The sequence below is a fragment of the Mirounga angustirostris genome, unplaced genomic scaffold (assembly GCF_029215605.1).
Source record: "Mirounga angustirostris isolate CCGP_5_RB_7025 unplaced genomic scaffold, mMirAng1.0.hap1 SCAF_10, whole genome shotgun sequence".
NCBI classification, from domain to species: domain Eukaryota; kingdom Metazoa; phylum Chordata; class Mammalia; order Carnivora; family Phocidae; genus Mirounga; species Mirounga angustirostris.
In genome coordinates, this window is record NW_026991718.1 from 39,939,263 (window position 1) to 39,965,906 (window position 26,644).

General features: G+C 39.9%; 2 protein-coding genes across 2 annotated transcripts in view; both read right to left on the bottom strand.

Moving 5' to 3' along the window:
• DNAH6 (dynein axonemal heavy chain 6) overlaps window positions 1-26,644 on the bottom strand; it is a 244,028-nt gene that overhangs the window by 88,114 nt on the left and 129,270 nt on the right. Inside the window, exons 38-47 of the mRNA XM_045884660.3 lie at window positions 26,005-26,148; window positions 21,950-22,171; window positions 20,941-21,088; window positions 18,973-19,130; window positions 17,413-17,544; window positions 14,309-14,480; window positions 11,549-11,695; window positions 10,908-10,981; window positions 9,047-9,201; window positions 4,826-5,057 (exon numbers count right to left, since the gene is read on the bottom strand). Coding sequence (XP_045740616.1) covers window positions 4,826-5,057; window positions 9,047-9,201; window positions 10,908-10,981; window positions 11,549-11,695; window positions 14,309-14,480; window positions 17,413-17,544; window positions 18,973-19,130; window positions 20,941-21,088; window positions 21,950-22,171; window positions 26,005-26,148 — 1,584 coding nt within the window. The remainder of the gene's footprint in view (window positions 1-4,825; window positions 5,058-9,046; window positions 9,202-10,907; window positions 10,982-11,548; window positions 11,696-14,308; window positions 14,481-17,412; window positions 17,545-18,972; window positions 19,131-20,940; window positions 21,089-21,949; window positions 22,172-26,004; window positions 26,149-26,644) is intronic.
• On the bottom strand, window positions 1,738-2,270 carry LOC123851122 (large ribosomal subunit protein uL11-like). The gene has a single exon (XM_045884659.3). It carries the CDS (start codon window positions 2,268-2,270, stop codon window positions 1,773-1,775), a length of 498 nt encoding a protein of 165 aa, XP_045740615.1. The 3' UTR covers window positions 1,738-1,772.

Sequence of the window (26,644 nt, forward strand, 5' to 3'; positions counted from 1 at the left end):
GCTTTCAAAAGGGTTTAATAGCCTTTTGTTTGCTTAAAGTGGAACAAGACAGTCTGACTTGATCTTTGGAGCTTTAATACTTAGAGCCTTTTTATATAACTTGCTTAATTTTTAAAAGCAACATTAAACTTCTATAAGAAATATTTTGATTTCAGAATAATAAGAAACTACAGATAAACAAAATTAAGAAAATAAAAAAATCACTCACAATCCCATGACCCAGACATTTTCTAATTGTGTATACAGCATATCTGTTTAGTTATACATTAAACCAAAGAACCTATATGGTAGATGAATTGTATATGTGTTATGATGTAACAACACATCATAAATACTTTTCACATTAATTAATGTGTATTTCCACAAAGTAATTTCAAATTTTTTACAAACTGTCCTATTGTATAATTACAGCACAATTTACTTGTGTGACTCTCTCATTGAAAAATGAGGCTACTTAAAATAAACTGTTATTTTAAAATACTGTATTAGATTTTCTTGTACATACAACTTTGTGATTGTGATTATAGGTAAGAGATTATTATAGGTGATTATAGGTAAGAGAAATTTAAGGGCTTTAACTGCATATTGCCAATCACCTTCCAGATGATTTTGCTAATTCACAAGTGAGGTCTATGCAAGGCCTCTTTCCTGACACCTTTGTCAATACCGCATATTATGATTTTTTAACCTCTGTCTGTGTGCAAGGCCAACCCCTGACATTTATCTTTACTGAAATTTCTCTGGTTACTGGTGAGGCTGAACATTTCTTCAGGTGTTTAAAGCCCTTGATATATATATATTTTTTTGGGGGTGGGGACTTTCTATTCACATTTTATTACATTTTAAAATATCTTCTATTGATGTGCTTGTCTTTTCCTTTTCATTTGAAAAAGACTGTATTTGTATTTATTTTCCAGCTTTATTGAGATATAATTGACATATAACATTTTGTAAATTTAAGGTGTACAATGTATTGATTTGCTACACTTACATATTGCAACATGATTACCACTATGGTATTAGTTAACACTTCCATCACATCACATAATTACCATTTCTTTTCTTTTCTTTTTTGTGGTGAGAACATTTCAGGTTTACTCTCTTCGCAACATTAAAGTATATAAGTTTTGTTAACTATAGTCACCATGCTGTACATTAGATTCTTAGAACTTAATTCATCTTATAACTGGACGTTTGTATCCTTTGACCAACATCTCACCATTTTCCCCATCCTCCAGCCCCTGGTAACCACTATGCTTTCTGTTTCCATGAGTTTGGCTTCTTTTAGTCCCACATATAAGTGATATCATACAGTATTTATCTTTCTCTGTTGACTATTTCATTTAGCATAATGTCCTCAAGGTTCATCCATGTTGTAAACAGCAGGATTTCCTTCTTCCTCATGGCTGAATGATACTCCATTATGGGTCTTTGTGTGTGTATACTTGTGTGTGTGTGTATACATGCCATATCTTCTTTATCCATTCATCTATTGATGGACACTCAGGTTGTTTCCATATCTTGACTATTGTGAATAATGCTGCAATAAACATGGGAGTTCAAATATCTCTTTGAGATCTTGTTTTCATTTCCTTTGGCTATATACCCAGAAGTGGGATTGCTGGATCATATGGTAGTTCTACTTTTAAGTATTTGAGGAACCTCCATACTGTTTTCCATAGTGGCTGCACCAATTTATTTTTTATTTATTATTATTATTATTTTTTGGGGGGTTGTCAAATGATCCTTTATTGAAATATTTTCCTTTGTAGTTAACTAGCTGGGCATTCCACTGCACCACTGTTGATGTCATCTATGATGTCATGAGGGTGGCGGCCATCAACATTACAGCCCACAGACTGGGCAGTCCCCAGGATCTCTTTAATGGTTCCAGAGAGTTCTCTGGCTAAAGATCGGTGTTGCATCTGTCGGGCAATATTGACAATCTCATCAAAAGTGATATTTCCACTGTGCTTAATGCTTTTCTGCTTCTTTCTGTCTCTTGGTGGTTCCTTGAGGGCTTTGATAATTAGGGCAGAGGCAGAAGGTACCACTTCAATCTGGGCCTGTCTGTTCCGAATGGTCAGTTTTACTGTAATCCTTAGACCCTTCCAATCACCAGTCGCCTTGGCAATGTCATCACCAACCTTTTTTGAAGACAGACCCAGTAAGCCGATCTTTGGGGCCAGGGCAGACATGGCACTGAATTCGCCACCGGTGCACCTCAGGTACACGGCTTTGATCTCACTGGGGTCGAACTTAGGTGGCATGGCGGAGGTGGCTGGTGTTGGATGAACCCGGATTCGGGATGACCAAAGACAGTTGCGCCTTTGCCTCCTCTGAGCCGAAAGCCAAAAGAAAGCGGCTGCACCAATTTAATTCCCACCAACAGTGCACACGGTTCCTGTTTTTCCACATCCTTGCCAATGCTTATTGTCCCTTGTCTTTTTGATGATAGCCATGGTAGGCTATATGTTTCTAGGATTTTATCCATGTCTTCCAGGTTATTCAATTTGTTGGCATGTAATTGTGTGAGGTGATATCTCATTGTGGTTTTGATTTGCATTTCCCTGATACTACTGATGTTGAGTATCTCTTCATGTACCTGTTCTGTTGGACATATGCATGTCTTCTTTGGAAAACTGTCTATTCAGGTCCTCTGCCCATTTTTTTAAATTGAATTTTTTTTTTTTTTTTTTTTTTTGCTATTGAGTTGTATGAGTTCTTTATATATTTAATTATAATGTGTCTCAGTGTAGCCCCTTTCAGGTTCAACCTATTTGAGCCTCATGGATCTGGATGTCCATTTCTCTCTCCAGGTTTGGAAAGTTTTCAACCATTATTGCTTTAAATATATTCTTTTGTTTCTTTTTCTTTCTTGTCTTCTGGAATTCTCATAATTTGGACATTATTTCTTTTCATTATGTCCAATCAGTTCTGTAGGCTTTATCATTCTTTTTTCTTTTTGTGCCTCTGACTGGATAATTTCAAATGTCCTGTCTTTTAAGTGACTAATTCTTTATTCTGCATGGTCAAGTGTGCTTTTGAAGCTCTCCATTGAATTCTTCAGTTCAGTCATTGTATTTTTCAGTTCAGGATTTCTATTTGGGTTTTTTTGATGGTTTCTTTTTCCTTGCTGAACTTCTTGTTCTGTTCATCCATTATTTTCCCAATTTTGTTTAGTTGTCTGGGTGTTCTTAGAGCTCACTAAATTTCTTCAAGAGAATTATTCTGAGTTCTTTATTTGACATTCATCGATCCCCATTTATTTAGGGTCAGTTATTGGGGCTTTGTTCATTTTCTTTGGTGGTGTCATGTTTACCTCATTTTTCATGATCCTTGATTCCTTACACTGGTATCTGCTCATTTGAGTAAGCGGTCACCTCTTCCAGATTTTACAGGTTCACTGTGGCAGAGACAATTCCTCATCAGTCTGCTTAGTTTGGATTTCTGGACATGTCAGCTAGCAATCCTTGAGCAGGTGGGGCTTGCTGTCAGGGTCTACTTTGGGGTGAGGCCACTGCCCAAGCTCTGAGGTTGGAGGTGGGGTATACTGGCTGAGAACAGTTGGACAGGACTGCTGACTTGGTTCTCTCCCCAAGCAAAGTTGTAGGATGGCTATGTGGTTGCCTAGATTCTCTGGTCTGGCTTCCTAGATGGCTGGGACTGGGTACTATACTCAGTAACAGGTAAGGCTATGAATTAGCTTCCCTGTCCTGGTGGGGCAGTGGAGTGAGACCCAAGGCCCTCATGGCTCATTGTTTGGGGACCTAAATCAAGCAAGGCTGTGCCCTGAATTCTCTGGCCAGATGAAGCCACTGCTTTGCAGACAGGGAGCAGAGCTGCTAGATGGGCCATGCAGCTTCTCATGTACTCTGGTTAGGTTTCTGGTCAGGTGGGCTAAAAGCTGTGTTCAGCAATGGGTGAAGTTACAAATTAGTTTCTCTGCCAGGGTGGAACAGGAGAACTGGCTCCAAGGCCAGAAAGGCTCTCTCTTTGTGGTCTTAACTCAAGCCAACCTGTACACCAAGTTTCCTTTCTGAATGGGCCCCCTGGCTTTGCTCTGTGGATAATCATCTCTGCTTGCTTTATTTTCCACTCAATCGTTGTTGGTGGCCAGAGCTGGTGGTGTATATACATTTGGCTATGGGTCCTTTCTCATTTGTGAAAAAATATTTATATATTCAGATATAAATTCCCTGCATGTCACAGATGTTAAAAATATTTTCCCATTTTATGACTGTACTTAATTTAAAATAATTTATTTATGCATCAGATCTATCACTTTTTTATTCCTGCCTAATTTCTATAAAAGTTTATTTTCCCTAACGTTGAAATGCCCAAGTATAGTCAATGTAGAAAATTTTCTTCTTTAGAATAAATTCGAGATCAGTTAAGTTGGTTCTTATAGACATAAATGTAATCATGTAATCCTATTTTAATTTTAAAGTTAATTTAACCCTAAAACAGACATCATTATTTTCCTTTTCTTGTGTAAGGCATATTCCCTAATTGATTTCAGTTAGGGAATAACTTCCTTATATTTACTGCTACAGAAACAATTTATTACTTTCTACTACCCATGTCCTTCTCAAAGAAAAGTTCAAACCTCTCTCACTCCCTTAATCTTTGATCATATTTACTTACTCGGAATTTAAAGGGTAACAAAATGGTTGGTAAAATAAATGAAAACGTAGTATAAAAGTCTTTTACAAGGTCTAAGATATCTGCTATCCAAGGGAACGGTTCCTTGAACTACATCATACAAACTATTCAAAGCACACTCATGATCATGACACTTGTATTTAGCTATTTAAACATATACCTGGGTGTCCGTGAAGAGAAAGACCATATTCCTGTCATCTACACCAGCCAGTTTGTACAGCTTCCTCAGGTCTTCGTGAAAACTGTCATAATTATATCCCCGGCTCAGTTCAATTTGCAAACATTTGTAACCACATATGTGAGCTGCAAGTCTTGTAAGAGACTGCTTTCCTGTGCCTCCTACTCCAACAAGCAGGGCATTGCCTCTTTCCTGACGGATCATGCGGGCAATCCTGCAGGCAGCAAAGTAGAGAAAGACTTTGTATTTCTTTTCTTTTCTTTCTTTTTTTTAAAAGATTTTATTTATTTATTAGAGAGAGAGAGAGAACGAGCAGGAGGGAGGAGTAGAGGGAGAGGGACTCCTCGCTGAGCAGGGAATCTGATGCGGGACTCGATCCCAGCACCCTGGGATCATGACCTGAGCTGAAGGCAGACCCTTAACCGACTGAGCCACCCAGGCGCCCTGCTTTTGTGTTTCAATGGCAGAATTGAGTAGTTGTGACAGGGACCATATGACCTGCAGAGTCTAAAATATTTATTACCTGGCCCTTTATAAAAGAAGTTTGTTGGTTCCTTTCCTAGGATCTTTTGCCAACTCCTCCCCTACAGTAAGCAAACAGGTGATTTAGGCACCATTTCCACTGTTACATCTCTAACAGAGTGGCACATCTAACAGAAGGCACAACAGATCATTGTTTATTTCTCTTCAGTCACCCAGGTAGGTATAAAATTGAGAGGTAAAGGGATATGTAATAATGTTTTGCTATTGTTTTCCATAATGTGCACATGTTCGACAGTAGATGAAATATTGACTATTATAAAAATCTTGCATTTTATATGTTACTCTTTCCTTGTTTCATGTATAGTACAGTAATTTGATTATTTTCATCTTAGATTATTGGAAACAAATAACTTGTCCATTCTGTTTCCAGTGTTCTTCTTCCTGTCAACTTACATATCCAGAGATAGAAAACCCTCTTCATTAGAAATCCTCCAAGGTTACATTTTCTCTACTGTAGTAGACAAGGGAAGGCTGTCCTCATTAGTGGCTTACATTTTCACAGAGATCTGTTTTACCATCCTTGAAGTGTGGTGACAACTTTGGGCATATGTAATAGGTGGAAACAGCCTGGAGCAAATTGCCCTTTGAAAACACAGGCTCTAAAGTAAAAACAATTTTTTTTTTTCCTGAGTTGAGAAGGCTTTTATCCACTTATCCTATGCAAAAAAAAAAAAAAAAAAAAAAGTCTAAAATGTCACCAACAAATGGAAACGTAGTATCTGCTAAATTACTGAATATTTAGTAATTGTCCCATAATTCATGTTCATAATGAAGCCCTTTCTATTGCTACTCAGCAGTAGGTATTTGAAAACTCTTACAAGCAGAAATTTGTTTACTCTAATTCCTAACTACTGATCCTCTTTAGAAAAAGATGTCTACATCGTTATTCACATGGCAGCCCTTTGTGTATCTGAAAACCAAATCTCCTCCATTCTACAAATGGCTTTTAATTTCCTCCTGTAATATTTTAAGCAATCCTTGAGTAGCCTGGTGATTTTCTTTCACAAAAGTCAGAAAGATTATAAATAAAATTAAGTTGACTTTGCCTATCATCTGGTCTATTCTCCAGGAAGTTTCTCAGACAGAGTACTGCCATTATTTTTTCTTTACAGGCTCAGGGCCTATGTGAGCTATAGGATAAACGTTGTTAGGAGGTAGCGTGTGGGTATGTCGGCAGGGGGATAGATGAGAAGCAAGTGGTATCTCGACAACCCAGTGACAAACTATTGTATAACACTGGAGTTGTGACAAAAATAAATTCTCAAATTAGAGTTAATTAAACAGAAGTAGAGGAAAGGTAAAAGACTTGATTGCTTATGGTTTATAGAAAAAAAAATCCTAGGATTTAACAGTCAAAATTAACACGATGCAATACTAAAATGTAGTTGACAAGGGAAAAAAACCAGTCATTAAAATCTTGCTATGGTAGCAGACCATGGGAGATCCTGTCCTCACACACACTTCACACTGCGGATTCCAGAGAATACCGTATCAAGTCTGGGTGTCACATTTTAAGTGGAACGTGGAGAAATTATCAAGCACTCAGTATGTTGAGGCTGGAAATAATCCCTAACAGGCAATAGTGGAAGATCTGGGTTATATCTGCCCAGAGAATACAAGCGCTAAGAGGAACCTAGTCACAATTTTCAAATATTTGGAGGGCTGTAATGAAAAAACTGGATCCATTTTGGGTGGAGGCACCTGCAGCCAAGTTAGGGTCAAAGGGCTGGATGCGATTCTCTGCCTATGACTCACTAGCTTGCGCACTTTGGACAATTCACCGGATCTCTCTGTGGTACACAGTATTGTCCAAAAATGGCTGCAGTACTATTTCTGGTCCTACTGGCTCTTTGATCCTGTCAAGAGATAGAGTCTCTGACCCCTTCTTGTGGACGGGGTGAGCATGTGCCACTCCGTTGACTAACAGAATTATGGTAGAAGGGATGCTATGTGACTTCCTAGGTTAAGTCGTGAGAGGCCATTTGGCTTCTACTGTCACTCTCAGGGCACAAGCTTGGGAGCCCGGAGCCATGGGAGAAGCCCGGACACCCTGATGCCGCCGCGTAAGAGACACAGGCAGTACGCACAGAGGCAGAGGTGTGCCAGGCCCTCCAGCTGCTGTCTGACTTGAACTGCATTGAGACCCCAAAACAGAACCACTGGGAACCATGAGATCATGAACTAATGAAGCCACCAAGGGTTGCAGGGGCTGATTATGACCACTGGAATATTCTCTGAGTCTTATTAGTAGAGAGATTAGGATATTGAGCCGCAGAGAGGCGTTATCACAGTTAAAGGAGATACTCCGTATCATGGTTTTATATTCATGCCTTTATTGTCACTACTTCACAGGATGGGACAGATACCAGATGTCACAGGGAGCAGATTTGGCATCATCCTTGAAGCGTCATTTCAATACTTGGAATTGTCCAACAGTACACAGATGCACTTTAAAAAGTGATGCATCCTGGGACGCCTGGGTGGCTCAGATGGTTGGGTGTCTGGCTTTGGCTTGGGTCGTGATCCCAGGATCCTGAGATCGAGCCCCGCGTTGGGCTCCCTGCTCAGTGGGGAGCCTGCTTCTCCCTCTGCCTGCCGCTCCCCCTGCTTGTGCTCTCTCTCTCTCTCTGACAAATAAATAAAATATTTAAAAAAAGTAAAAAAAGTGGTGCATCCTATGATTTCCCTCATATGTGGAATTAAAGAGACAAAACAAAAGAACAAAGAAAAAAAAGGACACCAAAAAACAGACTCTTAAATATTGAGAACAAACTGATGGTTACCAGAGGGGGGGATGGGTGAAATAGGTGAAGGGGATTCAGAGTGCACTTGTCATGATGAGCATTGAATACTGTGCAGAAGTGTTGAATCACTGTATTGTACATCTGAAACTAATACAACATTGTATGTCAATTATACTGGAATTAAAATTTGGAAAAAAAAAGTGGTGTATGCCCCAAGGACTGCAGATATTCAGGCTGGATACCTATTTGTCAGGGATATCTCTCAAAGGAAACTTTGGGGGGTGAGAGTCAGACTCATAAGCAGATGGAATCTACAACCCTTGGATTTCACTCATTTTGCTATAATCTTGAAACCCATCTTTCTTTAGGCATGCATGTAATCAGCCTTGTCATACTGTACATGTATCTCTGTAAACTACCTTAGATCCTTTTTTGTAATGAGACAGGGCATTTAAAACAAACAAAAACAACCTATTAATATTTAGCAAAAATAACCCCTGGGACTCCATAGAAAGTTCATGCCACTTATATTTAAAATATATGAGGAGGGGCACCTGGGTGGCTCAGTCAGTTAAGCGTCCGACTCTTGATTTTGGCTCAGGTCATGATCTCAGGGTCCTGAGCTCAAGCCCTGCATTGGGCTCCGAACTGGGTGTGGAGCCTGCTTCAGATTCTCTCTCTTCCTCTCCCTCTGCCCCTCCCCACCCCTGCTCTCCTCTCTTTTCCCCTTTCTAAAATAAATAAATAAATAATAAATATATATATATATATATATAATAACTTTTACATTATGGCAAGATTTGCTAATAGGCCTTTGTTCATCTAGAAATCTAAAGACTTTTGTATGACTTAATTCTTACCTTTTAATACACAAGAAATTAGATTAATGCATTATTGGGCACCTTATAGTATATACCTTGAAACATGTTCTATAGCATCCTGGAAGAACACCAACTTTACTTCTTTGGGATTTGTAAGGTTATAATCATCAAGATAGTCCTCTAGAACATTTGCGATTTTCTCCATATCGGGCATGTCATCATAAATCCGGTCAATCTTATCTGCTCCAAACTATAAGATGATTTATGGGAGAGGGACCACGTTAGATCAATTATGGCACAGAAATATACACAACATTCATAACCTTAGGAGGGAACATTATTTTATCCATGTTACTATGTAATCATTTGCGTGCATATTTTATTTATTTGTATATATATTTGCATATATATATATGCGCAAGGCTTTCAACCCAAGGAAATGGGACTAAGAAACTCAGATTTTCATAGTAACTGAAAATCCATTTCATTTAACTTCAAACAGTACATTGGAATTTCAATGATCTTTGCTATAAAATTCATACAGCAGCTCAGAAATAGGTTTCCAGTTTTTCTTGCTATACCTTACTTTGGGTTTGTACTTTTGCTCTCAGGCTGTTGACATCAGAGAAGCTAAATGGGCTGAAAATGATGCATGCCAGACTGTTATGGTCATAAACAATCATGCCAGAACTACATGTAGTTTTTACACAGCAGTCATCTGATTAAATAAATCATGGAGAATGAAATTTGGGGTGAACTAGAAGGAATTGAGTTCCTGTTTGATGTCTTGTGTGGACCTGTGGATGTGGTCTTTTCTTTGCTGGGGCAACTGCCCTGGGGGCATTTTCATTTGGAGCCAGTGACTAAAATAATGCAAGAAGGGTCCAACTGTTGTTTTCCCTTTGCTTTATTCTCCCATTTGATGATTGTATCAGTAGAAACACATGGGAAATATAATCACCACCTGGAAACAAACTTTGGACTTTGTTTTTAATAATACATTTAAATAGATATATTGCATGTAAATAAATTATTTATCTTTTTTATTTGATAGGGGTTACCAGGGTGATGAGGTAATTGCATACATACAATATAAACACAAGTTCGTGCTTTTGTTTAACCAGCACTGATTGAGAGCCTGCTCTATACCTAGCTCTGTGCGGGAAGCTGGGGATTTAGGGTGAACAGAACAGACACAGCCCCTGCCCTCTTGGAGACACTAGGAATGTTGTACCCAAACAAAAGTCAACTTGGTAAAACGAGATGGTTACCTATCAACATAGGTAGGATGGTTAGAAGGAGACTTATTCAAGGCGGTTCTAGAAGGCAAAATTAGGGCTGGTGGGTACACGTTATTGGGGGTACAAACTGAGGAGCATAATGTCAGAAAAATTTTGCTACTGATGAGAGCTACCCTGAAATGAGGAGGGCAGCATGGTTACCTACTGAGCTGCTGGAAGTGTGTGAGCACAGGCTGAACAGCTACACAGAATACAGTAAGCGGGAGAATGCCAGTCCTGAGTTAAGAAACTAACCCTCCCTGTTGCCTTCCAAATCAAAAACTTGATGGGTCTCTGATTCAAACTATTACCAAAATGAATGTGACTAGATCAGGAGTCAGCAGTCTGTTTCTCTAAAGGGCCAGATAATAAGTACTTTAGGCTTTGCAGGTCATATTTCCTCTGTTGCTACCTCCCCTCTGTGTCTTGTCATGTGAGAACAGCCATGTAAAAGAACAGCACACAGTCAGGTGGGTGTGGCTGTGTGTCCATAGAACTTTATTTACAAAAATGGGCAATGGGGTAGATTTGGCCTATGGGCCATAGCTTGCTGACCCCTGGTCTAGATCTTTAATCTTCACAGATGCAAAGTTCTTGTTGAATATGAAATTGAACTGTAAAATAGTAAGTGCTTTATTTATCTTCAAATATAGGCAAGTCAGTTCAAGATACTCACCTTAATAAAGTCTCCAAAGATGATGGGTCTATTTAAAAAATATTCCAGGCCAATTGCAATTCCAAAATGCTTATCTATTCAAAAAACAAAATCAATTTGTGATATATGATAAGCTTGAATGCAGTGTTTCAATAAGATATACAGAATAATATCAGCTGTTACTTTACTTAGAGGGCTTAACTAGTAAATGAAAGTTGAGAGAAAGCCATGTTGATACCACACCATTTTAGTTTGGTTGATAATCTCCTGGATTTAAGATTAAGAATGTTTAATATTAATAAAAATTTTATTAAATAATAGATATTGAATATATATTTAATAAATAAGAGGTACTTTAGAGATATCTTGGCTTCTTACCAGACAAAATACTGGTTCTCTTTCCCTTTTCTACTTAAAATTGCATACTGAATTTAAAATATTAATTCTTCCTGAATTTTAATAAAATGATTTTCCTAATATTTCACATATTTCTACATATTTGAGTCACTGAAGAGAAAAACTTTTACCCATGAATGACTAAAACTCATTTTGCTTCACCTTATCTAAGCTCATTTTAATTTTTCTTTATAGAAACCAAATTGCTTTTCTAGGCCCCCCACCAAAGAAAGAAAAAGAACAGGTACATAACGATTGATATTTACTGGCCATTTCTGTCAAAATAGTATGGAAATAGTGTTTATCTTCATTATTAATCAAACGGTCATGGAAAACTCTTTGGCATTCATGGCAAAAGAGTCTAAATATCTGTATTTCTTCTCTTATTGTTCCTGGATCACACTGGAGGATACCTGTTTTTGAAGAAAGAGGAAAAAGGAAACTTCTACATTTGTGAAATATCTAGTAACAGTTTAATTAACTAGAAAATCCTGCTGAAATCCAGCTTTATCCCCACACTACCAGAGGTGGGTGCTTCCCTAGTGGGTATACACACATAGAATAATGGTGATCTCTCCATAGTTTGGCTATTGCGGACATTGCTGCTATGAACATTGGGGTGCATATGGCCCTTCTTTTCACTACATCTGTGTCTTTGGGGTAAATACCCAGGACTGCAATTGCTGGGTCATAGGGTAGCTCTATTTTTAAATTTTTGAGGAACCTCCACACTGTTTTCCAAAGTGGCTGTACCAACTTGCATCCCCACCAACAGTGTAAGAGGGTTCCCCTTTCTCCACAACCTCTCCAACATTTGTTTCTTTCCCTGTCCATTTTTGCCATTCTAACTGGTGTAAGGTGGTATCTCAATGTGGTTTTGATTTGGATTTCCCCGATGGCTAATGATGATGAACATTTTTTCATGTGTCTGTTAGCCATTTGTATGTCTTCTTCAGAGAAGTGTCTGTTCATCTCTTCTGCCCACTTTTTGCCTTGATTATTTGTTTTTTGGGTGTTGAGTTTGAGAAGTTCTTTATAGATTTTGGATACCAGCCCTTTATCTGTAGTGTCATTTGCAAATATCTTCTCCCATTCTGTGGGTTGCCTCTTTGTTTTGTTGACTGTTTCCTTTGCTGTGCAGAAGCTTTTTATCTTGATGAAGTCCCAAAAGTTCATTTTTGCTTTTGTTTCACTAGGTTTTGGAGATGTATCTTGAAAGAAGTTGCTGTAGGCGATGTCAAAGAGGTTACTGCCTATGTTCTCCTCTAGGATTTTGATGGATTTCTGTCTCACATTGAGGTCTTTCATCCACTTTGAGTTTATCTTTGTGTATGGTGTTAGAGAATGGTCGAGTTTCATTCTTCTGCATATGGCTGTCCAATTTTCCCAGCACCATTTATTGAAGAGACTGTCTTTTTTCCATTGCATGTTTTTTTCTGCTTTGTCAAAGATTATATGATCATAGAGTTGAGGGTCCATATCTGGGTTCTCTATTCTGTTCCATTGGTCTATATGCACCCCAATGTTCATAGCAGCAATGTCCGCAATAGCCAAACTGTGGAAAGAGCCGAGACGCCCTTCAACAGATGAATGGATAAAGAAGATGTGGTCCATATATACAATGGAATATTACTCAGCCATCAGAAAGAATGAATACCCAATTTTTACATCAACATGGATGGGACTGGAGGAGATTATGCTAAGTGAAATAAGTCAAGCAGAGAAAGTCAATTATCATATGGTTTCACTTATTTGTGGAACATAAGGAATAGCATGGAGGACATTAGGAGAAGGAAGGGAAAAATGAAGGGAGGGGGCATCGGAGGGGGAGACGAACCATGAGAGACTATGGACTCTGAGAAACAGGGTTTTAGAGGGGAGTGGGGGGGATTGGTTAGCCCAGTGATGGATATTAAGGAGGGCACGTATTGCATGGAGCACTGGGTGTTATACGAAAACAATGGATCATGGATCACCACATCAAAAACCAATGATGTATTGTATGGTGACTAACATAACATAATAAAATTTAAAAAAAAAGAAAAAAAGAATAATGGTGATCTCACTTTTTGAAAGCAAAACTGGACATATTATCTGACAAAAACCTTTTTCTTGCTTTGTGATATTTCTTTCACTGAACACGTGAAGTGGTCAGACTTCATAGTATAGGCTATGTTCATCTCTATTACATTCGGTTGCAACATGTTAAGTGAGGAGTGTCACATCTCTTTAGTATACATATATATTCATCCAGTAACTCCCCCCACCCCCACCCCTGACCTTTACCCTGTTTTCAAAACACGAATTCCCTCTCTCATTCTTTTCCAGTGTTCAGTCCTCACCAAATGCCCTTGGTCCTTCTGGCTTCTATTCCAAATTACTCTGATTACTCTGTATTAATATAAATTATAACTGTAAATGCAGTTCTAATAATATCAAGTTACAACAAAAGCAGTGATGTATAGCAGTCCTTGAAATGTTCATTCTCTCTGGGGACACTTCATTTCTCACGACACAGTGCAGAGCGGGACAGGGAGAATATTTACTCTACACATAGGTATACATGGCACACAGGATGAACCATACAACATAAGAGCAAAATCCCTGAGTAGGCTGAAGGGGAGGGGGACACTGAATGTGTCAGATGGGGTATTGGCACATGACCGGAACAGGGACAACTCAGCCACTGCAGTAGGAGGAAAGGCAGATGCAAGTGGTCTGGGATAACTGGAAGATGAGGCAGTTCTGGTTCTATTTCTTCTATTTTTTTTTTTTTTTTTTTTTGGTGAAATAAAAAGACAGGTCATCAGCTGGGAGCCAGAAATGGAAGGGGATGCTGGTGGTCTAAGGAAAGCTGTGAAGTCATCAGGCTGCGGTGGGGGTGGAGGGTGAATTGAATAGGGAACATGTAATGGGATTTCTAGGTGGGGCACAGACACTCATAGACATATAATTCTACTGAGAGATTGGGGTGAATGGAAATGAAGGGAGGGTGCAGGTCAAAGAATGAGGGTTCCATACATTACCTTGTACACACTTGGATAAATCTCTCAAGTTAAAGACATAATGGGACTTGGCTGGTGTTGGCAGAAGATCAACACTCATTCTGTTATAAATCTCAACTGCGGCTTCTACAATGTTTGCTGCGGTTTGCTTTACAGCTGGTGGGAAGTCACTAAGGAAGCCATTTAAGATGGCCTAGAACAAGTAACATAATGTGAGAGGGTTAGATTTTTTTTTTTTAAACAACAAAAATTTCTCATCTTTCAAATACTCCAGATCTGATGATGCTTTTTCTAATAATAATTAGAAAGCCGAATGCCAATGCAAGGACATATGGGTGATAAAACTCTGCCATTCCCTTCAGAATATGTCGCCGAAAATGGGCTCACTCCTGTCTTCTGTGATAGTCTGGTGATGCCTGAGCAGCATTTGTATCTGACCAGTGAACTGACTGAACTTACTCTCCACGTAATTTAGACTTTTGCTTCCTGTGGGTCCAGAGGTTCATTGTGGCGTACCCAAACTCATCTGGAAATGAGCTGAGGGCCTCTCTCTGATATTTATGGGTGCATGACCAACAATTCCATGGAATTGTTGTTTAAAGTGCAACTTACTTGTAACTACAACCCGCCCCCCTTCAGCTTCCCTGTCTCGGCATACGGCCCCACCCCGTGCTCAGAGCAGGAGCTTGCAAGTCTCCTTTGACACCTTCCATTCTCTGTCCCCACAGTCAAGCTTGAATGCATATCTTGAATCTCTCTGGATCCCGGACATCATCCCATTCCAGCCCTGACTCTTTCATCTGGGCTTCTTCAGCCCCTCCTTCTCCTACTTGCCTCTCCATTTCCACTCCTGTCTCCCTTCAGTTACCTTCGGTCAGGAAGATCAGGCACTGCCCAGCCCCTCACTTTGTCTTCTTCCCCATTGCTCACCATGACCCAGCCGCCCGGGCCTAACCACCCAGGCTCTCTCCCCTCCTCAGGGTCTTTGCACAGCTATCTCCCACGCCCACCCTCTTCCTTAGGGCTCTCTGCTGCCAGGGACTTTTTCACTCCTGTGTTTTAGGTTACCTGTCATCTCTTTGCAGAGGCCTTCCCTGACTCCTCCTCTCAGTGTCTCTTATGGCTCTCTCATCTTCTCATATACAACTTGCCACAATCTCTGAGTACATATTTATTAGCTAGCCTACTGCACCCAGATGCTTGGGACAATTATTACAGATTTTTAAATAGGTAAATTCCCATCACAATGGTGATGGGATGGCACCAGAATGCACATCAATGCTTGTAAGTCAGTCCTTGTGACTTTAGATTTCGGATTCTCATATAGGAGATATTTTAAAATAAACCCAAGTATTTGTTTCAATGAGCCTCCTCATTGAACATTAGTTTTAGCAGCCTACGAGGACTATCTTTTGAGCTACTCCCCTCTGGGCCCCCAACATGAGTTTACCATTCTCCATATGGCCCATATTTTGAGTAGGAGCATCCCAATATATATAAAATAAAATTTTTACTATACATATGTACACTATATATAAAAAAATTAAAATTCTAGTCTGTTTCTTCTCCATCCATTGTAAATTTGTATTTATAAATATAGTACATATATAACCATATTATATAGTTTTATATATATAGTATTAATATAATACATATTAGTTCATTTATCTGTTTATTATCTGTCTCCATGGTAGAAGCTACATGAGGACAAGGATGGCATCTTCTTTGTTTAAAATGTAATACCATGCACAAACAATGAATCATGGAACACTACATCAAAAACTAATGATGTATGGTGATTAACATAACAATAAAAAATTTAAAAAGTGTAATACCAATGTCTGGCCCCTGGTACATGCTCAATAAATATTTCTTTAATAAATGAAATTAAGGGCTACTCAATTTATATTCAAAAATTAAAATTAGCATGTCATTATAGAGTTTACTGAGGACCACAGCTTGGTCTTCTATTCAAAGGTCTGGCTTACATGACATATTTGGCAACTTCAAAAAGCTTCTACTAAGAATATGCACACAAGATAGAGCCAGAATTCCCACAGTCTGGGGGAAGGATGCTTTGGCATGAGCACACTGTTAGTATTTCATGGAGTTGATCATTGGTTTCAATTACTGCTGTCATACCTTTCTAATTAGAAATTATATCTAATTTAATGACAACATTATCAACTTAATTTGTTGTGTGCTGCTTAGTTTACCTTTAGAATGTACAGTGATGCATATTTTTGGTGTATACATTTTCACTAAGTAAACAGTAAGACATGTATGAATGTGTCACTGCCCCTCTTTGGCTCCTCGGCGATTTACTGCCAAAGTCAGCTTCTCCAGAGCAGTCACCTAAGTGTCTTATTCCACTTGTATGCCCACATTACCATTTCTCGCCCCTGTGACTGCATTTGCCCGCGTGCCTCTGTTCCCAGGATCTGTTCCTCCCTGTCAAGTCTTGTTCCCCAAGGCTCAGCTCCCTATCTTCTCGGTGAGCCTTTGTGGTTGGTTATGGCACGCTCACTCTAGTCGTGCTGCTTCACGATCTCTCAACATCCTACTCAAAATAATGTTGCATCTTTTACTGAACACTTCTGCTAAGCCCTTACAGGGCAGGCACGGTTATTTTTCCCACTTCAAGGTTGAGGAAGTGGCCCTTTAGGGAAGTTTGTACAGGTGGAAGAAATAGGGGTGGTTGTTTTTGTTGGAGGTGGTGGTGGCAGCGAGGCAATGAATTCTGGGTCAGGTGCGTGGCGCTTGAGCTTGCCCATGTATGGGGAGCTGGTCAGGTATGAGAGGAGCACAGAGGCGGGGGCGGGATAGCACCTGAGATCTGCTGAGTGCTGAACGGCATGGGCCCACGATACAGCCCGCCTTAAAGGCTTTGGCAGTCTTTCTGCATTCCTGAAACTCTCTCTGGGGCCACAAACACAGAAGGCAGTGATGCAGATGCCCGTCAGCTACTGCCCAGAGGTCCCTGTGTTTACCTGCTCTCTGCTCAGCAAAGGGACAGATGGGCTCCTCAGAAACACAACAGCCTATTCTGACTGTGGGAGTTTGGGAACACACGTTTTCTTTCTCTCTCTCTCTCTCTCTCTCTCTAGGTTTAAATTCCCACTCACCTGAAAAATCTGCTTCAGACTGTGCTCTGAGGGCATGGGAAGGCACAGCATGCTGAAGTGGCGGATGAAGCGGGGAGTCACAGGGTTGCGGCCCCCGCCTGGGGGTGCACATGCCGATAGGATCGTGACATCCTGGGTGGGAAGAAACCCATGCGAGTCACCCAGCCAAGCAGGAGACGACAGCTGCCCATACCGGTGGCAGGACGTAGAACCAACACTTCTTTTGAGGACCTACCACGTGACAGCATTACCTCATGTCCTCCTACACATTACCTGACTTAATCCTCATAACCACCTCAGGAGATCTCTACTGTTACCCTCATTCTGCAGATAAAAATATCAAAACCCTGGGTGGTTAAGTTGTTCAAGGTCATTCAGCTAACGCTTCTATCTGTAGAAACACACCGATGTAAAAATGTAATCTTAAAAAATGGTTAAGAATTTGTATGTTAGGTCAAAAGATATTCATTCAACAAATATTAAGTACCATGGATTCTTGTTATTTGTTGTAGTTATGTTCTATAAAATCATGGAATACTGAATTTACACACAGTGAACCATTGCTCCTGGGGGGGAACTACAGAGTTGGGTTCCTATGAGCCTCTGGTCATAACATTTTCAACTGACCTATACATGATACTGTAATTGCCTCTGGTCTTGCCTCCTCTTAGACCACCCTTCCCTGTGGCCAAGGGAATCTTTCCATAACAGTTCCTCTAGAGGCAGTGCATCTCTTAGAGGATAAATCCACGTTCCTTATCATGGTACCAGGGCCCCCTGGGCTGACCTCTGCATCTGCTGCCACTCTGGTGCCCACATTCTACAGCACCGTGGTGTTCCACACTCCCTGCTTCAAGATGCAAAATGCTCCCTTCCCTTGCTTGCCATGCTCGGACTGCAAAATCCCCTTCCAACATCATCTCTTCTGGGAAGTCTTCTCTCATCCTCAACCAGTGCCCACCCTGCCTCCCTCCACTCATCACCCTGCATTATAAATACATGTGTCCATCTATCCCCTGAAGCTGAGTCCTTGGGGAGATAGGCCTATCTCACTTGTCCCTGAATCTCCTGAATAAATTAGCAGGGCAAGAATTTAAAATAGATTAAATAAATTGAGTCACATACACCAAGGCTGTAGGTTAGAGGCTGAATTGTGTCCTCCTCTTCTCCTGGTCAATCATACATTGAAGGCCCAACTCCTGGTATCTCAGAATGTGACTATATTTGGAGATAGGGTCTCTAAAGAGCTCTAATCCAGTATGGCTGATGTCTTTATAAGAAGAGGACATTTGGACACAGACGGATACAGAAGGAAGATCACGAGAAGATACAGGGAGAAGACTGCCATCTGCAAGCCAGGGGGAGAAGCCTCCGAAGAAACCCACCCTGCTGACCTCTTGATCTCAGACTGCCGGCCTCTATAACTGGGAGACAATAAATTTCTGTTGTTTGAGTCACCCAGTCTGTGGTATTCTGTATGGCAGCCCTAGCAAACAAATACACCATCTTTTCTTACTGTTTAAATTTAAACACACAAAGTAATTTAAAACCTAAAGTAACCTGTATGTCTTTCCAAAAGAATTTGTTTCTGTCATAAAATCCACCAAAATCTTGATACTGCCGAAGTAATTCAATTGGAGGTTGAGAGCCATAGTGATCTAGTCTGGGCATGTTTAAATCATCAACAAAAATCACAACTTGTTTGTTTCCCGGTGCTCCTGGGGAACAAAATGAATTTAAGAATTAAGATTTGCCATTGGAAAATGTAAGACAAAGCTCAGGTAAGGCTTTGAACTCAGTGAACACCCCGTAGGTTGTAATGCACACATTCTGAGTGACGAGGGCCCCAGCAGGGAGAGGTGGATAGGGCTGAGACACCCATACTGTCAGGTGGGCCCCCACCCTCACTCCCAGAGGGGCAGGATGCTGCCAGCTCTCCAGTCAGGTTTGGATCTTTCTCAATCCCAGTCACTGCCACTGCTCTCCCCAGCTGTGTGGCCTGGCATGGGGTGAGGAAGGTCACTTTCTTTTCAAAGCAGGAAACAGAAGTACTCCAAAAGTTTCCTTACATAAATGCCATTGCACCACCCTCCACAGGGAAAACAGGGCTGGATATTCAAAAGCATCCTGATCACATCAAAGGGAAATCCAATATGGTGGAACTTCACAATGCCATATTTAACTTAGAGAACATCAATATACACACTAGTCAAAAAAAAGAGTAGTGACAGAGAAAAGAGAACAGTGTAAGCAGAGGTGACCCCACCCACTCTGGCATCCAGTACTTGCCAACATTGAAGGAACCAAGGCAAACTCAGTGCCCCACTCCATCCTCCAGATCCCAGAAGCCAAGTAGCTGGACAGAAGTGGTGAGGGGCTCAAAGAGAATCATTCAGAAAGACATGGGTCTCCCACCAGAGAGACTGGCATCAATTGCCCTGTGCCTACCAGAGTAGGGAAAAGGGAATAGACAGGAGACAGTAAAGCAGCTGGTACCCCCACAGCTTGGCACAGAGGGCCCGTTAGATAATGGCGAATGTGGAAGGCAGCTGGGCTCGAGCTGGCCTCATACGCCACCCAGGAGGGCTGTGGGCTGGCCAAGTGGACCCAGCAGCAAGGACTGCAAGATGTACTGCTGGAGGGTGGGCCTGAGTGGGGGCTGGGACCCTGATTCCCAACATTAGGGAACCTTCCAATGGGGAGGCCAGTGCCTGACCTGTGCACATCTTTTTGGGGAGTCCCTCAGGGAGCTGCTCCTGGAAGCCTGCCACACAGGTAGCACAGACTGTCGTTTAGCACCAGCAAGAGAAGCAGAGACAATCCACACGAAGGCCCATATAATGCCAGTTAGGGAGAACATTGTCCTGTCCTCTCCTCCTCCCATCCCAACACACCAGAGCCTCCTACAGGAGGGCCAGGAAGGGCAAAAGGGCACCCCGTGCTCTGCTGCACCTCCAGCACCATGAGCCACAAACCAGGTCCACGACAGAGGAGAGGAAGAGCTTTACATTGGGTTTTGGATTGAAACCTTACATTAGACCTGACTCAAAATAGCTGCAAGTGACCAGAAGTTATGCTCTTTATCTAAGCAGTTAATATGGGATGGTGAGGGAGATCCCACAAAGCCTGGCTGAAAGCACTGACTGAAGACAAAACCTAGACAGTCTCATGGCAATTCCTTGCAGAGTTCGGATAACTCAGTGCACCAGATACAAAGTCGTTTGTTGGTTTGTTTTAAATAAAGGGAAATCAATGCAGGTTTGAAAGCATGTGTGGAGAGGAGAAGCCACAGAGAGGAGAGATTGAAGATGTTCTGAGTTGAAGGTGATGACAGAAATACACTGCTTGATTGCTAATGGTAAGATGTCTGGATATACAGCCCAGGAAAGAATGCCATTCACAGAATCACCTTTACAAATAAAATAAGCAAAGAAAATATCCATTTGTAACTTTATTACATGCAGTATTTTTGTGATTATTAGTTTAATAAAAAATTTGGGTAAGACAAATAAAAATGATCACTCTTACCTAGTATATTTTTTCTTTTCCTTTCCAGTTTTGACTCAATGATCTCTTGTGTTCTTGCAGATGAAGTTTGAGCAGAAAAATTCAGATAAACAGGAACATAGCCGGCTGATTCCTGAATTCTATTCAACAATCCTTTTGCAATGACAGACTTTAAATTAAAAAATATGTTAATATATGTATTCAATATATCTTTCAATTGTCCACATCAGTAATAATCCAGTACAATGAATAAAGAAACAGGATAAAGGAGATAGGTTAAAGCTAGATCAAAATGTCTACCTTCTTCCTGGAGATTCCATTTAATTATATTTATCAGAGCCAAAGAGATAGTCTAACCAGCTCTATCTTAGCAAAAGTTTTTATTTTAGTTTTATACCAAAATCCACCTTGGTTCCTATCCAAGTCAATTTGGTAGCACGAGTCCTAGAAGAACCCAAACCTCTTTTAGAAATAACTTAGAGGGGAAAAAAAGAGAAGAAAAAACCCAAAATAATGTAGAGGGTCAATAGTCAATCTCTGTTTATGTGGACTCTCCCCAAGCCAAGCAGACCAAACAATCAACATTTCCCTTTATGCTCTGCTTTTTTCCAAACCCCATTGCTGTGTCGGGTAGAAGTAAATGGGCAGGAGGACACGGACTGGCCTTTATCAACAGTCCTCTGGGGACACAAACTGTTCTGACCACCCTGTTCCCACCCTAACCTGTGTGGTGGCAGCCTCAGAAATTCCAAGGGATACGACTGAAAAGCCCCCAAACCCAAAACACTGGTCCAAAGGGTCCTCTGGTTTATGAGGTATTGACCCCAAGGATTTATTCAGAAACTGGCAAACTTTGGAGTAATTCCCAAGATAGATACAGATTCAGCATAGTTACATTCTTCCTAAAAAATGATCAAAATTCAAAAGAATTTCCTTTGAAAAATAATGTGCTATTTCTGGGGCTTACAATTCCAAGTCCACCATGCCCTCATTTTGGGACAGACCTTCTTGTTTCAGATAGGTTTCCTACCTTGCCAACTCCAGTTATTCCCGTAAACAACACTGAATGCCTGACTGCCAGCAATTTTTCCATTAGATACCCAAAGCGCACTGTGTCCGTTGTGGGGACAAGCATTTCAAAAAAAGGAACATCTCGGCTGTACTTGAAGGTGGGTATGATTCGTTCCCAGGGATCCAGCCGTTTGGTGTCGAAGTCCATGTGGATGCTCCACAGATCACCAGAACTGGGCAGCTGAAGTATAAAATCAAATATCACTTTTAATAGGACTGTCACACAGCAATAGAAAAAGTCATACATAAACGAAGGCAGTCATAGAATAGGAATGTATTTGGGTTTCTTTTCTCTTTTTCTTTTTTCTCTGTCTCTTTCTTTTCTTAGGTATCAGTCTAATACTTTAAACATAACCATGCAATACAATGCACAAAAATCTTGATATATTGATTATATTAAAACCTTAGATTAGGGGGCACCTGTTGGACTCAAGTCAGTGTGTGTCTGACTTCGGCTCAGGTCATGATCTCAGGGTCCTGGGATTGAGCCCTGTGTTGGGCTCCTTGTTCAGCAGGGAGTCTGCCTGTCCCTCTGTCCCACCCCTGGCTTGTACTGTCTCATTCTCTTTCTCTCTTTCTCAAATAAATAAAATCTTAAAAAAAAAGACACATTAGATTAGAATTTTAAAGCATTTTCAATTCAAGTCATCATTCAAGGGCTTACTCCTTGCTGACTACTGTGCTTGGTGGAAGAGGCAAATGCTGAATGAGACCCAGTCTCTGCCTTTAATAACCTTGAAATTCACATGGGGGGAACACAAGCATATCAGTTAATATTACAGAGAATTAAGATTCCAATGGAGTTAGTACATTTGCAAAGGCAGGATGATTCATTTCTACTTGCAGGGGAGTTTATGGTGGTGGCTGGAGATTCAGGAAAGCTTCCAAGGGGTGGTGAAGCTACAGTTCAGACTTAAAGGACAAGCAGGAGTGCTATGGGCAAAGAAGGAATGGGATGGGGAAGGAGGATGAAGAGAAGGCTGAAGACATGGGAAATACCACGCATACTGGGAAATACAAGAGCAGTATGTACAGTGAGAGATGAATCTGGGAACACAGACAGGGGCCAGGTTATGAAAAGCTTCACTTTTTCTTTTCTTTTCTTTTAATTTTTAAAAAAGATTTTATTTATTTATTTGACAGAGAAAGAGTGAGAGAGAGCACAAGCAGAGGGAGCAGCAGAGGGAGAGAGAGAAGCAGGCTCCCCGCTGAGCAGGGAGCCCGACTCAGGGCTCGATCCCAGAACCCTGGGATCATGACCTGAGCTGAAGGCAGACTCCCAACCGACTGAGCCACCCAGGCACCCCTGACAGCAACTCTTTTTTTTTTTTTTTTAAGATTTTATTTATTTATTTGACAGAGAGAGACACAGCAAGAGAGGGAACACAAGCAGGGGGAATGGGAGAGGGAGAAGCAGGCTTCCCGCGGAGCAGGGAGCCTGATGTGGGGCTCGATCCCAGGACTCTGGGATCATGACCCGAGCTGAAGGCAGACGCCCAACGACTGAGCCACCCAGGCGCCCCTGACAGCAACTCTTAATAAGAAATCCATTTTACAGGGTGACCTGGTACCTATATACATATGTGTGTCTATGAATATGTATAATATTTACCCCTACTGTCTGCAATTCACTCTATTTTCTATATTATTCTATTTTTTAAAAAACTTTTGAGATATAACATCTTTTGTCAGATTTTAAGAGTCCAGTTTAAGGTGTTTTTGCATATGTAAATATCAACGTAACTACCCCTGGATCATGATGTAGAACATATTCAGAACCTCAGAATGCTCCTTTCTTCCCCTTCCCCATCAATACTGGCCATACCTCCACCCTGCTCTGAAATAAATCACTGATCTACCTGTCTGGTCTATCTGTCTACCCTTGTGCTAACACCACACTCTTTATTTACTTACATTAGCCCCACTATACAGAATGGTGCCTACCCATGTACCAGATTTCCAATAAATATTTGCTGAAATGAATACTCAATGCTTGCTTTGGACCATATCCTACTGCCCTTTGATGATCCCAGATCATTTCTCTTGACCCAGAGGGATCTGTCTCAAATTCCCAACTGTCCTTAAAATGGCCCATCCTGTCCAATTATGATACAGTCATGTTGGGGATCCAGAAGGGTTTCATATCTACTAGAAGGTCCTAATCCATAGAGCTCAGATTCTTAGGGAATTTTTTTCTTCTTTTGGTAACTTTTTACTTTGATATAAGTTAAAACTTAAAGTTAAAAAAACAGTGCAAAGAACTCTATATATTCTTTATCTAGATTGATGGTTCACATTTTGCCCCCTTGTTTTATTATTGCTCTTTCTACTCTATGAGAGTTAATTGTATACACTATTCCACCTTACTCTAAATAACTGAGTGTGTATTTCCTAAAGAACAAGAATGTTTTCTTATATAGTCACAGTAAAATGATCAAAATCAGAAAGTTGAATAGTGATATGTTATTACCTAATTTACATTCCAAATTCAAATATTGCCAGTGTTTTTAATAATGCCACTTACAGCTATATTTACTCCAGTCTAGGATCCAATACAGGATATGCATTGTATGTTATATCCCTTAAGTCTCTTTATTTGGAAAAGTTCCTCAGCTTTCTTTGTCTCCCATGACAGACAATTTTGGAGACTATAGGCCAGTTTATTTTACAGAATACTCCTCAGTTTGGGTATTCCAGGTGTATTCCCATAATTAGATTCAGGTCATGCATGTTTGAAAGGAATACTTCACAAGTGAGGTTTTGTCCTTCTCAGTGCTCTGTATCAGGAGGCACAGGTTTGTCCTAATACTGATGACGTTGATTTCTTAGTTAAAGTAGTGTTTGCAAGGTTTCTTTACTGTAACAATACTATTTTTCTCTTTGCAGTTAATCAGTAATTTGTAGGAGATACTTTGAAACTATGTAAACATTGTTTGTCATCAAGTCTTCACCCACTAGTTTTGGCATCCGTTGATGATTCTTGCTAAATCAATTATTACTATGACAGCTGCAAAGTAATGACTTTCTAACTCCATCATTTCTCCTATATAGATTAAATGGTATTCTTCTATGAGAAAGAGCTCTTCCTTCTCCCCCATTTATTTATTTATTCAGGTATATTTTTGTTATGAGTATGAACTCATAGATTTTTATTTCATGCAAATGCTTGTAATCCCATACTATTATTATTTATTTTGATGCTCAAATCTGTTTAGATTTGGTCAGTCCCTCAAACTGGCTCCTGTGTTCTTTTGACATGTGTGATCATTCTTTGAGCACATCTTTGCTACATGCCATAAGAAGATGTTTTAGGTTCATTTTGTACATTCCCCTGTCCTACTCCTGGATTCATTCCAAGGAGCTATTTCATTAAGAAGCCTTGGTTCCCTTTCATGGAGAACAGTATTTAGAAATTAGCATACTAGGTACGCTCATTGCTCTTGGGGTATCCTTTCTTCTAGTTCCTATCAGCACACAGAATTAGGAAATTTATGTATGTATGAATATGTGTATTAATTTTCATATATGTATATACATTTTTTGATCTATGAGTACCAAGACTTCCAATTCCAATGCAAGAATACAGGTGCCTTCTAATCTCTCCCCTTTCATATTTGTAAATCCTTTTCCTAACAGTGAGAAACCTGGTTGACATTATCCTCAACATATTTATTCATTTGCTCAATTTTAGAATGTATAGAAAGTAATTTCTGAATTGCCGAACCATAACACTGTGAAAAATAAATGTACTAACTAGAATTCAATATTTGTTTATGGTAGGGAGTTTTTATATACTTTTATACCTTACTTTCTTCATATGGCTGGGAGAGGATTCTTAAAAATTTTAATACAATAAGTATTGTCTATGGTTTAAAAAAGTGAATAATTTTTTAAACTCTTTTAGTGAAGGATTTTTATTTGCAGTAGAACTAAGTGTTTCAAAATTTTAATCTTGAAATTTAATTTTAATGATACAGAGTTATTATGTTAAAATGAAATTTATTTGGCTCTTACCCTGGCATCAGGATTATCATCGAATTGTGTTCTAATAAATGTATCAAAAGAATCCCAGTAGTTTTCAGTTAGATTACCACCCAAAGACCATAAATAACAGAATATGAAAGTCTGACATAGTATTGTATTCAGTTTTGTTTGTTCCTGAAAGAACAAAAAGAAAGAATTTTAGTATTTTATTTGTTAACATAAATTGCATCCTTAATTTCAAAGCCTGAAGATTGTTTTCTTTTGTCTAGACTCATGCATTTTAAAAAGAGTATAGTATATGTTTCTTACAGTTGACTCAATAGTTCACAGAGCAATGTTTTATACTAGTACAAGAAAATGAATGGCAAGGTAGAAAAAAGCTCAAGGTTGTCTTTCAACTGACTGTTAACACTTTGTTTACACCTGCATGAAAGTATGTAAGCAGCTATTAGACACATACTGGGAATGTGTTGCAGACTGTAGGGAATTTAAACATTGAGTACAAGAGTAAACTATAGGTTCTCTTACATTCCTTCCAATTTTGAGATTCTATGAATCTAGTCACAATCATTACTCTGCAAAAAATTAACTTGAAAATCAAATGATCATTTTATAGAAAAGTTAGTTATCTATTTGCAAAGCATCTATACAACAATCTCATTTTCCTAGC